This window comes from Falco punctatus (assembly GCF_963210335.1).
Source record: "Falco punctatus genome assembly, chromosome: 7".
Classification (NCBI taxonomy): Eukaryota; Metazoa; Chordata; class Aves; order Falconiformes; family Falconidae; genus Falco; species Falco punctatus.
In genome coordinates this window covers 16,243,618-16,256,213 of record NC_137587.1, presented here as the reverse complement: position 1 = coordinate 16,256,213, position 12,596 = coordinate 16,243,618, and the positions used below count along the sequence as shown (strand labels likewise).

The 12,596-nt window shown below is 38.3% G+C and overlaps 1 protein-coding gene across 1 annotated transcript in view; it reads left to right on the top strand.

Moving 5' to 3' along the window:
- Nucleotides 1-502: 502 nt before the first annotated feature.
- AQR (aquarius intron-binding spliceosomal factor) overlaps nt 503-12,596 on the top strand; it is a 55,631-nt gene continuing 43,537 nt past the window's right edge. Inside the window, exons 1-10 of the mRNA XM_080394730.1 lie at nt 503-725; nt 1,577-1,633; nt 2,738-2,778; nt 3,739-3,774; nt 5,875-5,995; nt 7,318-7,458; nt 9,064-9,132; nt 9,631-9,731; nt 10,396-10,472; nt 11,718-11,782. Coding sequence (XP_080250856.1) covers nt 642-725; nt 1,577-1,633; nt 2,738-2,778; nt 3,739-3,774; nt 5,875-5,995; nt 7,318-7,458; nt 9,064-9,132; nt 9,631-9,731; nt 10,396-10,472; nt 11,718-11,782 — 792 coding nt within the window. The 5' untranslated portion in view covers nt 503-641. The remainder of the gene's footprint in view (nt 726-1,576; nt 1,634-2,737; nt 2,779-3,738; nt 3,775-5,874; nt 5,996-7,317; nt 7,459-9,063; nt 9,133-9,630; nt 9,732-10,395; nt 10,473-11,717; nt 11,783-12,596) is intronic.

The window sequence follows — 12,596 nt, the reverse complement described above, 5'->3', positions numbered from 1 at the left end:
ATAGAGTAACTTCATCGCAAACCACTCTAAGTCGTTACCAGACTGCTGTGAGCCTCTGATTCCTCCCTCTTGCTTCGCCTCTCCTCCCCGGACCCCCGGGGAGGGGTGTCTGTCAGACCGAGCGGGCAGCTACGCCCAGGCCTCGGCCCACGCTTGGTGTGACGGAAACCTTTGCCCTTAAGGACAAACACCGTAGGAGGAGTAGCCTTTGCGGCTTTACAGCGAAGGGAGAGGGCAGAGGCCACCTGGTGCCTTCACCGCCTCCCTCTTCTTTCCCCTCAGCCCTCCGGCTCTTACAGGCTCCCGAGGGGCTCGTTGAGGCGCTCCCGGCAAAGGGCGGGTGTGCTGCCGGTGCCGGCCCGGGCCGGCGGGCAGCCCTCCACCGGGGCCGGCTCCGGAACCCGCCTCGCCGCCCGGCGCCCGCGCCCGCCGGCTGCAGTGGCGGGGAGCGCGCGGCAGGTGGCGCAGCCGCCGCCCCGCCCCGCCGCCGCTCTCGCGCCCCTCGCCCCGGAAGCGCTGCCAGCTCCGCTGCTCCCCGCGTGCACGGTGCTTCCGCTCGGCCTCCCCTGCGCGCGGGGCCTGCCCGGGCTGCGAGCGGCGGGGGGCGGCTGTGCGGCCCGGCGGCTCGGGACGGCGACACCATGGCGGCGCCGGCGGCCTCGGCCCCGCCGAAGAAGATCGTGGCGCCCACGGTGTCACAGATCAACGCGGAGTACGTGACCCAGGTAGGGCCGGCGGGGGTCTGCGGGCCGCCTCTCCCGCGGCTGGGCCGGCTGCTGCAGGGGCCCGGCCGGCAGCGGCGGCGCCTCCGTGTTTAATAGTCTTTGCCGTCGGTGGGTGTGAGGGAAAGAGCCTTGGCTCGTCCTAAATGAAGAAAGATTTGACACCAGGGTTACATGTGAGGGGGTGTTTGCCCTCCGCGTTTCCAGACCAGAGGAATCTACAAGGGCAGCACTACAACATCAGTCAGGTTTGTTCCAGGCCGTGGAAAGTTGCTGAGAGTTTCCCGTTGCTGAACATTTTAAGTCGTTTTATACAAGTATTCATCTTTTGTGCTGGAAATGCCACTTTCCTTCCTGTTCTACAGCATGAGGAAGGTTGAATGAAGTTGCTTAGGAAACTTGCCACTGGCTCAGGAGTTTTGGTGAAGTGGTGGCTACAGTGAATAGCCTTGAAATTTTAGATCTATATATAGCTTCTAGTTCCTTGAAATCTCTCAGTGGCAGAGTAATAATTTTCAGCCTCGGGTTTGCAATCTCTGAAAGATCATGGGGTATTTTTGAGGGATTTGCTAGAAGTAATGTAAGAAAAAAGGTGTTTATTATATACCAGTCTATGCAACTGAAATTTTTACAGGGACTTGCATTTCTGTTGGGTTGGGCATAAAACCTTACGTGGTTGAGAATCATTGCTCTTGGAAAACATAATTTTGTAACCTGCAGTTACCGTAAGCTGAAATGAAGCAAGGTACTAGTGAAATAAAGTTTTGGAACGAGATGTGCTACAGAGTTATTGTATCGCTACAACTGAACATGTATATATTTAATTTTTTTTTTATATATTTTCCTCCATGCAGTTAGCAAATAAATACTGGGCTCCACATGTGAAGAAAAAATTGTCTTTTGATTCAAAGGTAAATAATTTTACTGGAATTGTGTTGGGATATAAAAAAATGAGGATCAACCCTTTTCTGATGTGCCAACGTCCAATGGTGCTTTTTTAATGTAAGAGTGTAGAAGACTGCTTGTAAGGTCAACAGTTGCTTAACACGCTGTATTTATATATTTTTAGTTTATAAATGTAGGTGCTGTTATAAAGGTGTGCTATAGCACTGCAGTTCTTTTGTATGCGATTTGTTCAGTTTATTTTGGCCAAGACCGTAGGAGAATGCAAGATTTTTGAGCACCTCCTTTGAGCTTAAAAGATATTTGAGGAGGTGTTCCTCTTAGAAATCAAAGAAGGATGAAAGATGCAGGTATTACTAAACTATGTACTTCTTTCTAAAAGCTTCCTCAGAGAGTTTTGATCAGGTAACTTTAGTACTGCTCTGGTGGATGTGTGTGTTTTGAATGTTTAAAATTTGGCATGATGTGTTTGGTTTTGTGTTGGTTTTCTATCATGTGGGGTTCTTAAGCATTAGGTTTCTTTCCCGGGTGGTTATTTGGCTAACCCTTCCTTTCCAGCCTCAGTATACTCAATCTCACTGTAGTATTTGTGATACTGTTTGTCTGCAATTGTTAGAACTAGGATGTACATAAGCAGCTGGATTGTCATGTGATGTAAGAATGTATCTGTTGTAACAGATAGTTCTTCCAACAGGAATGAAAGAATCTGCACTAAGTAAAAATGGCTGGATTTGGTTAAATGTCAATTCAACAGTAAGCCAAAGATTAAAAATAAAAAAAAGTTTTAATCTCTTTGACGTTTGTATAAAAATCTTAGTGAGGTGTAGGTTATTCTTTCAGAATAACTTGAATGAAGGTCCTGTCAGTTTTCTATCGTTGTATGCCTTCTCCTAAGTTGATTAACTTCCTTTGTGAGAGTGTATGTCTATGAAGCTTTAGGACTCTTCAGAGCTGAGACATAGTTGTTACAGCATTTTGGTCAAATAGCAGTAAGCAGAGAGTAATTAATTTAGAGTAACTTTGAGTGCGTAAGATGTTTTAATGCATTTCTAATCACTTTATGAAGTACATGAAGTTCTTGACCATTTTTTTGGAAATGTTCTTTCCCACAGGTTATTGAAGATGTGTATACAAAAGAAATTGTCAGGTCAAAGTAAGTACACTAGTCACTTTTGCTTATAAACAAACATTCCAACATTTTCTGCATTGAAGTGGTTTTTAATGTTTTGTAAAATATTTTAAAATGCATTAACATGTTGAAAGCAGATGAAAATTACTTGAGTGTGTTTGAATCATTTAATCATTATGGCGTTTCAAAGTCTGAATGTGGCAAAAAGAAAGTTCATGAGCTCATAATCCTTAAATGTGATGGGTGGACATAGTATTGTTTGGTTCCTTGATCTGGTGATCTTTTGTGTTTTATGTTGATTTTGTTGTGATAGTTGTAGAAGACTGATCCCTTCTTTTGTCACTGAGGTGTGTAGAGGAAAAAAAATATCTGTTGAGCAGTTGGTGCCTCAAGTTTTTTCGCTTGTTCCCTGATTATTGTTACTGGGTTTTTAAAGGGCAAGTCTCATTTTAGTGAATTGTAATGTTAGATGGAAGAGACAAAGAATTCAAGATGAACTGCGTTCTATAGCTGTGTACAGAAAAGTTGTAGTTCTTTGGAGCTTTTCTGGGAGAGTTTGAGCTCTGGAGAGAATTCTGTTTATTATTCCTTCATGAAAGTAATTAAAGAATTGCCATACAGGATCAGAACAAGCTTTCATTTCCAGTCAGTAAGAAGAGATACTATTACAAACTGATGAAATATATAGTTGTAGTTTTCCAGAAGACACTCTCAGCTTCTAGCAATTTATCTCTTCAAGGCTATTGGAAGCAGTGTCTTCATATTTAGAAGATCTATATGTTTGGTTTTTTTTAATGTAAATCTGTTTGCTTAATGAACTTAATGAAGCATGTGAACTTTAGCTTCCCCAGCAGTTGCTTCTGCATTCAAGTGGTTGCACTTGCATGGAAGTGGGGGGAGCAGAAATAATTCCTAGATGTTTCTACAAAGGTGTGTATGGGAGGCTTTCTTTCCTGTGTTAATTGATTGTTTGGTTTTTTTTAGGTTTGCTATTAGAAAGATAATGCTTCTTGAATTCAGGTAAGCTAATTGGAGTGAAATTTTAGGCTATTTTTTGATAGGAACCTGTAAAGATGAGAAGCAGATGTAGTCAGTTTGAAAGTAGTATACTCATTTGTTCCTACTTGCTCAAGCCTTGAATTGTGTACCTAGGAAAATTACATGAGGAGAGCTTAATTTAAGGAAGAAATAATATTATAAGCATAAGTAACATATCAGAGTATCTTGGTTTATGATTCTGAATTTCTAGTGAAAGTGAAGCACCGAAGAAGAAACTATGAATGAATTGGACCCAAGGTTTTGACCTGTAATTTGGGATGTGTCATTAAACCTTAGATCAGAACTGACTGAAGTCAGAGGAAGTTTTTGGAGTAAGACTCTTTAATTGTGCTGCAGCAACATTACTAACATTTTCTTCACTTGAAATGGAAATCTGTTTAGAAGATTCTTACAGCTACTTCAGACTTTACTGGAAGAACTTGTAAAGAATGTCTAAAATGATGTAAAATTAATATTTGCAATATTTACATGTTTAAAACCACATTATTTAATGTTCTGTTTGTCTCTGTTTTATCTCTCAAGTCTTGTAAGCAGATAGAATGAAATGGCTTTTGGTTGAGATAGATTCTTTATTTCAAAAGGCTGAAATATGTGAGTAGTACCATGTAGAACAAACTTTCCTCTGTTTCCTGCTTCTTTATTAGAAAAGGCAGAAGAAAAAACAAACTATGGTTTGAGACTAACAAATGGCATGCTGGTAGCAAGACTTTTAGAATTTGTATGCCAGCAATACCATGGAGTTAGAGGTGTTTATTGTTTTTGTGAACGTTCTTAATATTACCAGCCTGTAATGTAACTTCAGTACTTTACTGGTCTATAGCCCCATCTACTGCCATTTGTCCTGTAAGTGATTTTCTCCCCACCCTTGATCTGTCCATTAAGCTCTCCTATCTTCACACACATGGTATTTTCCTGTCCTTCATGTTTATCCTCACTTGGAGGCATAATAGTATTTTTACTAAAATGTAAGCTTATTGGAATTCTGGGGTGAAATGATGTGTGGAGTTCTGTGGATTTTGGGGGAGGGGTTCCCCACTCCTGTTGGCAGATCCAGGCTCTTGGGAAGCAGTATGTATTTTATCTTGTATATGCCTGTTTATGTGTCTCAGCTCCATCTGAAGCTGCACATTGTGGCTGAGCTCCCAGAAGGTATAAATCCCTGTCTGACCATTAGCTAGCCTTTTGCTTCTGGTTACATACAACTCTCACTGCCTTTTTTCACCACCATCTCTGGTACTTGTCTTATGTGAAACTATTGAAGTAACTTACTGTAAGACATCAGGAACAAGGTGAAAGTGTGCTGTTGAGAATGATGGATTTAGGGATTGCCTCCTCGGGAGTAACTATCCTGCGTAACTTCAAGAAGTTAAAGGAGGGAGACAGTTGTTTGTTCAAATAGTCTGTTGTCTCTAAGATCTATTTTTAAGAATTTATTCTATGAGAAGTGTGCCATATTCATGAAGAAGAAATGCTCATTGCTGGAAAGCTGCTATTTTCCAGTGTCCGGTAATTTTTTTTCACCTTGAAAACAATCATTCTGATAATATTTTAGTCATACAGTGATGTACTATGTTTATTGCCTTTATATGATAAGAAGCACAAAATCTTTCTAGATGATACCTAATTTCTTACAAGAAAGGTTATTTAATTATACAAATACTGTTATGCAGTAGTTGTCCTTTGTGTCTTATGCTAGGAAATGCTGCATGTGGCATTCTTTATACAAGTGTAGTTTTTTCTATTTTGTTCTCCTTTTGGAAAATCAATATGAATTCATGTTATGATTTTGTACTTGGCTGTGGCTACTTGTTACACTTGAAAACCTGGTGAGTATGTCTTCCCGGTAAGAAACTCCTCTGCCTCTTGTAGCAGTTACTGACTCTAACTAAAGTTTTGCTGCAGCGACCTAGATGAGAGGTAACTTCAGGAACTACTCACAAACTATAAAAGATGGCTTTAAGGAGAAGGAGGAAAAAACCCCTGTGGATAACTGCGCTCTTAAATGAGTGACAGATTGTGTGGGTGGCAGCATCTAATGAAATATTCTTTGTCTCTTCACAGCCAGTACCTTGAAAATTACCTATGGATGAATTATTCTCCAGAGGTGTCCAGTAAGGCATATTTAATGTCAATCTGCTGTATGGTGAATGAGAAGTTCAGAGAGAATGTCCCTGCGTGGGAGGTAACCAATTTCAATTACAGCTAGAATAGACTTTGATCTGCAAGTTGCAGCTTTTGTGGTATGCTCACTTATACTGACAGAAAGTAGCAAAGCTTGTAGTGTTAAAAGTAAATGGTACCTCAGCTGGAATGTCTCATGTGGTGAAGTGTGTATTCTTTTTGGAGGAAGCAATGGACTGGTGAAAATCACCCGATTCCTTCTAGTGCATGAGTCCTTTGTTCTGCTGTGTGATGCCTTTACATCATCATCATCATCATCATTTGCTTTTTTGGCACCTGACAGAAGTCAGGCATTTGGAGAGAATTCTTGCTCTGATATTGAAAGAAAAAAGGATTTTTGTATCAGTGGATATAAGAAGGCACCGCTAGAAGTCTAACATACTATCCAGTAGCATCTTGCTTAAAACCTGTGGATATGCTTTTGTAGCTTTTTTGCATGAAATTTTATAGTAAGATAATCTTTTATTCTACTTTTCTGTGTACTGTTTTTTGTAATAATAGGTTTAGAAATTATTTAAGTGTTCCTGCAAACGGTCCAGTCCTCACAGGCCATCTCAACAACAAGAGCTATGCAAGCATTATTTCAGAAGTGCAGTTACTCTGATAGTAGTGCTATTACTTTGGTGCTGGCAAAGCCAAAGGATTAGTAACTTGCTCATATGATGTCTGTGTCTGTCTTTATTCTAGCATATGTACTAGATGCAAAGTGACACGTGTCTGTTACATTCCAAACAGCTTAATTAAATTTGTTGTTTAGTACATGGCTGCCCTTGTAAAGACACCGTTTTGTCTCAATGATATCCTGTTTCCTGCTGAAGTAGCTGAATTGGGGTTCCGCAACTGTGATTAATCTCTGGTGGGTTTTACCTGCTTGCTTTTTTATAAATCACTAAACAGCTGCCATAGTTTTGGCCAAAATCTACCAATTCTCTTCTAACCAGTGTCATTGTATTATAATTCTGTGCGATCACCAGTTGAACATTTTGGACTCGACGATCTCAAAAGTCTTTTCCAACCTAAATGATTCTGTGATTCCCACAACACAATCTACTCCAGTTGTGCTTCTTGTTGAGTTTGTCTTATGCATCACTTGTGTTAGACTGTGCAGAAGGCAGTAGTCCCACTAAAAGCATTCCCACAGTGTGAGGATATTGTTAAGTCTGTTCTTGTGCTGCTTGGTCAGAATAAATGAAAAAGAGAAAAACTAATCCTTCCTTCTATAGATGTAAGTGGATTTAGAGAACTTAAACTGTGTTATGTGAATGAAGATTGAAATGGTTTGTATTGACCTGACTCAAAATCAACTTCCTCTTCTCTTTGTAGACATTCAAAAAAAAGCCAGAATATTTTCCCTTCTTTTTCAAATGCATACTGGAAGCATCACTGGTTGAAAGTGACAGTGAATACTCTCTGCATGAACAGACAGTCCTGCTACTTTTCCTTGATCACTGCTTCAATAGTTTGGTACGTTAAAAGTAACTAATACTTCCAGTGTGTTTATGCTGTTCTGTTTTAATAGCAATTTAGTTTGAGCAGTTTCTTAAGAGACAGATTAAGCAAAATTCCCGCTTAAGGAAAAGATGGTACTGTGGAGGGCTTTTACCTCTTTTTCATTATTGCTTTATCTCTGTCATCATGTTTGCTGTTTTCTAACACAAGGTCATAGAAAAGACTTGAAATTGGAGGGTTGGCACTTACTGCAGTTGAAAGGCATGTATTTTGACTTGATTTTAAATGGTGCTTAAAAATAATATGTATTTATATTTTTAAAGGCACTTCACACTTAAATCAGATGACATAACTGCTGTGCTCTTTTTAGTTTGTCTGTGAAATTGCACAAAATGATTTCCATTAACTATTGAGAAAGACAGTAATTTTTTTGCTTTTAAAACCTGGTTTAGATAGTATTTCTATCTGCACTTCTGCATTAGTTTTAACAAAGCATTTGACCAAGTTATGTTCCCAATCTACAGTTAAAACACAGTTATAGATCCCAACTAATGAGTATGGAGAATAATTTACAATTATCTGTTGTATGAAACAGTAGTCTGTTACCTCTCTTGCTACTGGGCTTTTTCTTTACTTACATTGCGTGCAGGATGTATCAAGGTTTGCACAAATAAAGAAGAAAATCATGTGTCTCAGACAAAACAATTTAGAAAGTCTAGTATTTGATTTTGGAATTAGGAAGGATTACTGGAGCCCGTAATCATCCTGAACTTTAGGCGTATAGTTTGAGGCCGTATTTTTCTGTAGTGGCCATGGTAAAATGGATCTTAATCTTAAAGGAGGGTTTGGTGGTGATTATATGGAATCCTACTTAAAGAAGGCATTTCTCATATAACATTTATGGAAGCCAGTAAAAAAGTGCCCGTGAAAGCATATTGCTGTTAGAAGCTGCCCTTTATGATAAGCAGAACAGGGTAGTCGCGGTAGTGTTGTAAGTAAGGAGCACTGAAGTGTAAGGTTTCAGAAAGCTGAGCGTTCAGTATTTGTCCGTAAAGACATATTTAAAATGACGATGGAAGTTTTTCAGTAGTTTAGGAAAAAAAGAAAGACTTTGTGGGTCCAGATCACAGGCAGAGTTGGAGAGGGAACATTTGAAACAACAGTTGACATTACATAAATTATAGGGGAAATTCAGTTATTTCAGATAATGGGAAGAGTGTAGATGAAGTGGGAGAAACCAGATAAATGAAGAGCTTTGGGAGAGAAAGAATAGAGTAAAAACATAGAGAAAGCACAGTAAGAAAGCTCAGGCCAAGAATAAGAAATCACTGAAGAAGGAACATCAGTTCTCGTCAACTTCTATGCTAAAAATACTTACCTGAATGTGGTTGCTGCTGAAGTATTACTAAGAACTGAAAATCCGTGAAAAGAACATAAAATGCCAAAGTCGTCAACAGTTTTTAAGTGTTACTGGGTAGGGCTATTATGCAGTTTCCTGTTAGGCAATTGTGGAATATTTTTGTGCAATGGTAATGTACATTGATGTATTTTTGTATTATAGGTGCATCAGAAAACATAAGAATTCTAAAAACATGGTTTCTGTCTGTAAATTTCTAACAGGAAGTGGATTTGATCAGAGGTCAGGTGCAGCAGCTCATTTCCTTGCCGATGTGGATGGCTCTACAACCTGTAAGCATAACACTGTAAACTGGCAAAGCAATCTTCTAGGCATTATCAAAGTCCTATAAAGTGAATTCTTAGGGAATACCATCATGGAAGTCTAGTATTTAAAGCTGCCTGCATTGCTGTGGAATTATATTTTTGTGTGCTTGGTAAAATTCTCTTTCTTATTTGTTGCTAATTTCCATGTAGTTATAATTACTAATTAATTATGTAATTTTTCATAACACTAAGTTCTGTTGCTTGTAGCTTCTTTAAGCTATAATGTAGATAAGGCCAAGAGATCACAGGGACTAGGGAGTGGAGTTGACATCTAGCAATGGCTGGACTCTCTAGCAGTATTACTGTCTTGTTTTATAGCAGTACTTCCTGAGATAAATCTGGGACAGCTATTTATTTGCTTGTTATATTTTTTTTTTCCTGTTTTAATGAGAAGACTGGATTGTATTTTTAATCTCTTGTGAAAACAAGGTTCCTTGGTGACTGAATAACATTTTAATATTTCAGAAACGACTGGAACAAGAACTGAAAAAGACACCAAAACTAAGAAAATTCTGGAATCTAATTAAGAAAAATGATGAGAAAATGGATGAGGAGGCAAGAATGCAGTATGTTACAGAAACCTTTTTTTCCTGTTAAATCCAAAGCCCTTAATACATACTTTTATTATGTTTCAGCTGAAATAAATTATTTCAACTAAAAAAAGTTTTTTTAAAAAAAAGATGGCCAGTAAGAGTAGATCATACGTGGTCTCCTGGAAACTATTTTGTTTTCCAGCAGTCTTTATGCAAAATTCTGTTATAGAACTTAGTATTTATTTTGATCGGTGAATTTGTGATACCAAATCTTAAAGCCATACAATGAAAGGCATAAGAGAGTATTCATGTAGTTACTTGTGTTTTTTCATGTTTAGCTCTTAAGCAAACGGCTTGCACAAGAATTTGAATAAATTTGTGTATATCTCACCAAAGTTAAATGTTCCAGTACTTTGTGTTGCAGTGTGGTAAGGTGTAGGTGGTGACATACATCTCCTCTTTGACTCAATAGAAGCATGGATTGCTACTCAGTTCTGCGCTTAAAAATGTAGTCTCTGCTAATCTGTCTGCCTGAATGCAGAAAGAAAATTTATTATCTAAACAGTTTAGGTGCCTTTCAAAGCAACCTGCTACCATTATATAAAATTTAAAGGAGCTAAATGTGTATTACTGAAAGAAATAGTTTACTTCTAGTCTGCATTTAAGGAATATTAATGTTTTTGTCATATTATTTTAGAGCATATCAGGAGAGAAGATTTCTTTCGCAGCTCATTCAGAAATTCATTTCTGTGCTAAAATCAATACCTGTCTCAGGTAACTGTGGTTCTTATGTTACTTTGTTATCTGGTAGTCTGTCTAAAATTCTTCCTTGTTGCTGAAGCAACAACCTCTTAGGATACCAACCTGAGGTTGGAGACCTTATCTGGATGGCTTTTAGTGAAATCCATGTCTGCCTGCATGGATTTCATTGTAAAATTAGTACTCAAATTTGTATATGCTTTAAAAATAAAATAGCAGAAAGCTACTTTAAACTTCTCTTTCTGTTCAACATGGACTTAATAAAAAAAAAATACCTCTGGGTACTGATATTTATTGTGTGCTTACAGCCTTCTTAACAGCATTAAAGCATTTCACACATACTTTGATGCCTTGTTAAACAGGTGGTATAAATGCATATCGTAAGGCTCTGTTCTGTTAGTACTGTTGATTTGTGGTAAGAACAAAAGCCTAAGTGAATTGAAATTCTGTGAGATTTGACTGTTTTTGATTTAGAAGTCATTGTGACAAGCAAAATTACATGCTTGCCTGATTTAGAATGGAAAAGTGTTTATACAGGAAAGTGTTAGCCTTTTGACAAAAAAGGCTTATTATGCTCTAAGCACAGCACAGTTTAGGTGAAATCACTTTCTGGAGTTCTGCTTTTGCTCTTAAACTCAGCAAACTTCAGCTCTTAAGTGAGCTGTAAGGGGAAATTCTGTGTATTGTGTCTTCCTCAGAAAGGATACCTATTCCCTCTGTCTTCTCAGTTAACGCAAGACCTTTTTAAGAATATTTACGTTAACAGTTCTTTAGAGGCTTTAGGCAATAGATACTCATTAAAGCAGACTTGGTATGTGTTTTGACATTATTCTGAAGGCTTCTTAGTAGTCACCACTGAGTACCTTTGGATATTGTCAAGGCCTTTTGCACACACCTTGATTGCAGCTTTTAAACAGGTATTTTTGAGTACCCGGAGTTAGACGTTCTTAAGACACTTAACAGGCCATTTGGTATCTTTCTGCATTTTTATATCTTGCGTTGCTTGGGTTTCTTGCAGGGTGGATAGTAATCACTCCTGAACCTCTGGTTCCGTTACATTCTTATAACCAAAATTTTTCTGGTTTGCAATGGAAGAAGGATTGTTTCAGAAGGAGAAGAATGTGCTAGTTAACTTTTCAATCTTGTTAAAAGCTAATAGTGGTATATTAGTAGCACTTGCTAGATTTTGAAAGAATAGGTCAAGTACAAACGTACTGTGGTGTGGATCAATTACAAAAAAATAACTTTTTTTCTGTCTAGGTCCAATTTCTATGGACAAAGTTCATTATTGTGAGAGATTCATTGAACTCATGTTAGATCTTGAGGTGAGTTTTTAAATTGCTTCAACCTGTTTCCAGGTGTACTTCTCTAGATTTTAAATGCATAAAGTCATTATTACAGCCTTATTCCAATTATCAGGTGGTTATGTCGCAGTTGTGTATATGGTTGCTTTTGTAGCAGTGCATCCACATTGGGAACTGACCAGTAATGTTTATAAACCAGATGAACTGTTAGAGAAAGCTAGCATCCTAAATTGCTCACCAAAGAAGACTTTGTTAATTGGAGTAGTGGTGATAATTCTGGCAGTTGATGAAAATGTGTGACACTTTAATCTGCTAGGAATAACCCAGAAGTGTCCTTCTCAATGCATCATAGGTCGCATAAAGTATCTTTTGTGTTGTGGGATATAGTCCTAGAAAGCGTCAGCAGTTCTGAAATGCAAACTATTGTTATTTTACTAGAATTCATTACTTAGAAGTAACAGTTTTGGTGATCTAGGTTTGTTACAGAATAATAGGAGGCAGAGTGAGATTTTCCAGTATTTTTCAGCGGATACTGAGAAAGCGGGACAATTTTAAGCTTCACAGTACCAGAATTAAAAATAAAAGACATTAATTTACAATTTCTCACACGAGTAGCAATTTCTTTAAAATAACTTCATTTAGAAGACATTCTGAAATAAGACAGTGTTCTGAAACAGTAAGCCTAGGGAACTTTAAAACGTCTTGATCTTTAACTGATACAGACTGTCCTCTGCTAAATCACTTAAGTAGCCTGTGCACTTGGGAGCAATTGAATGAATTCTTTAAGTTAGAGGTGGTTGTCTTAGGGATGTGTCTTAGGGGTACTCTCATAAAA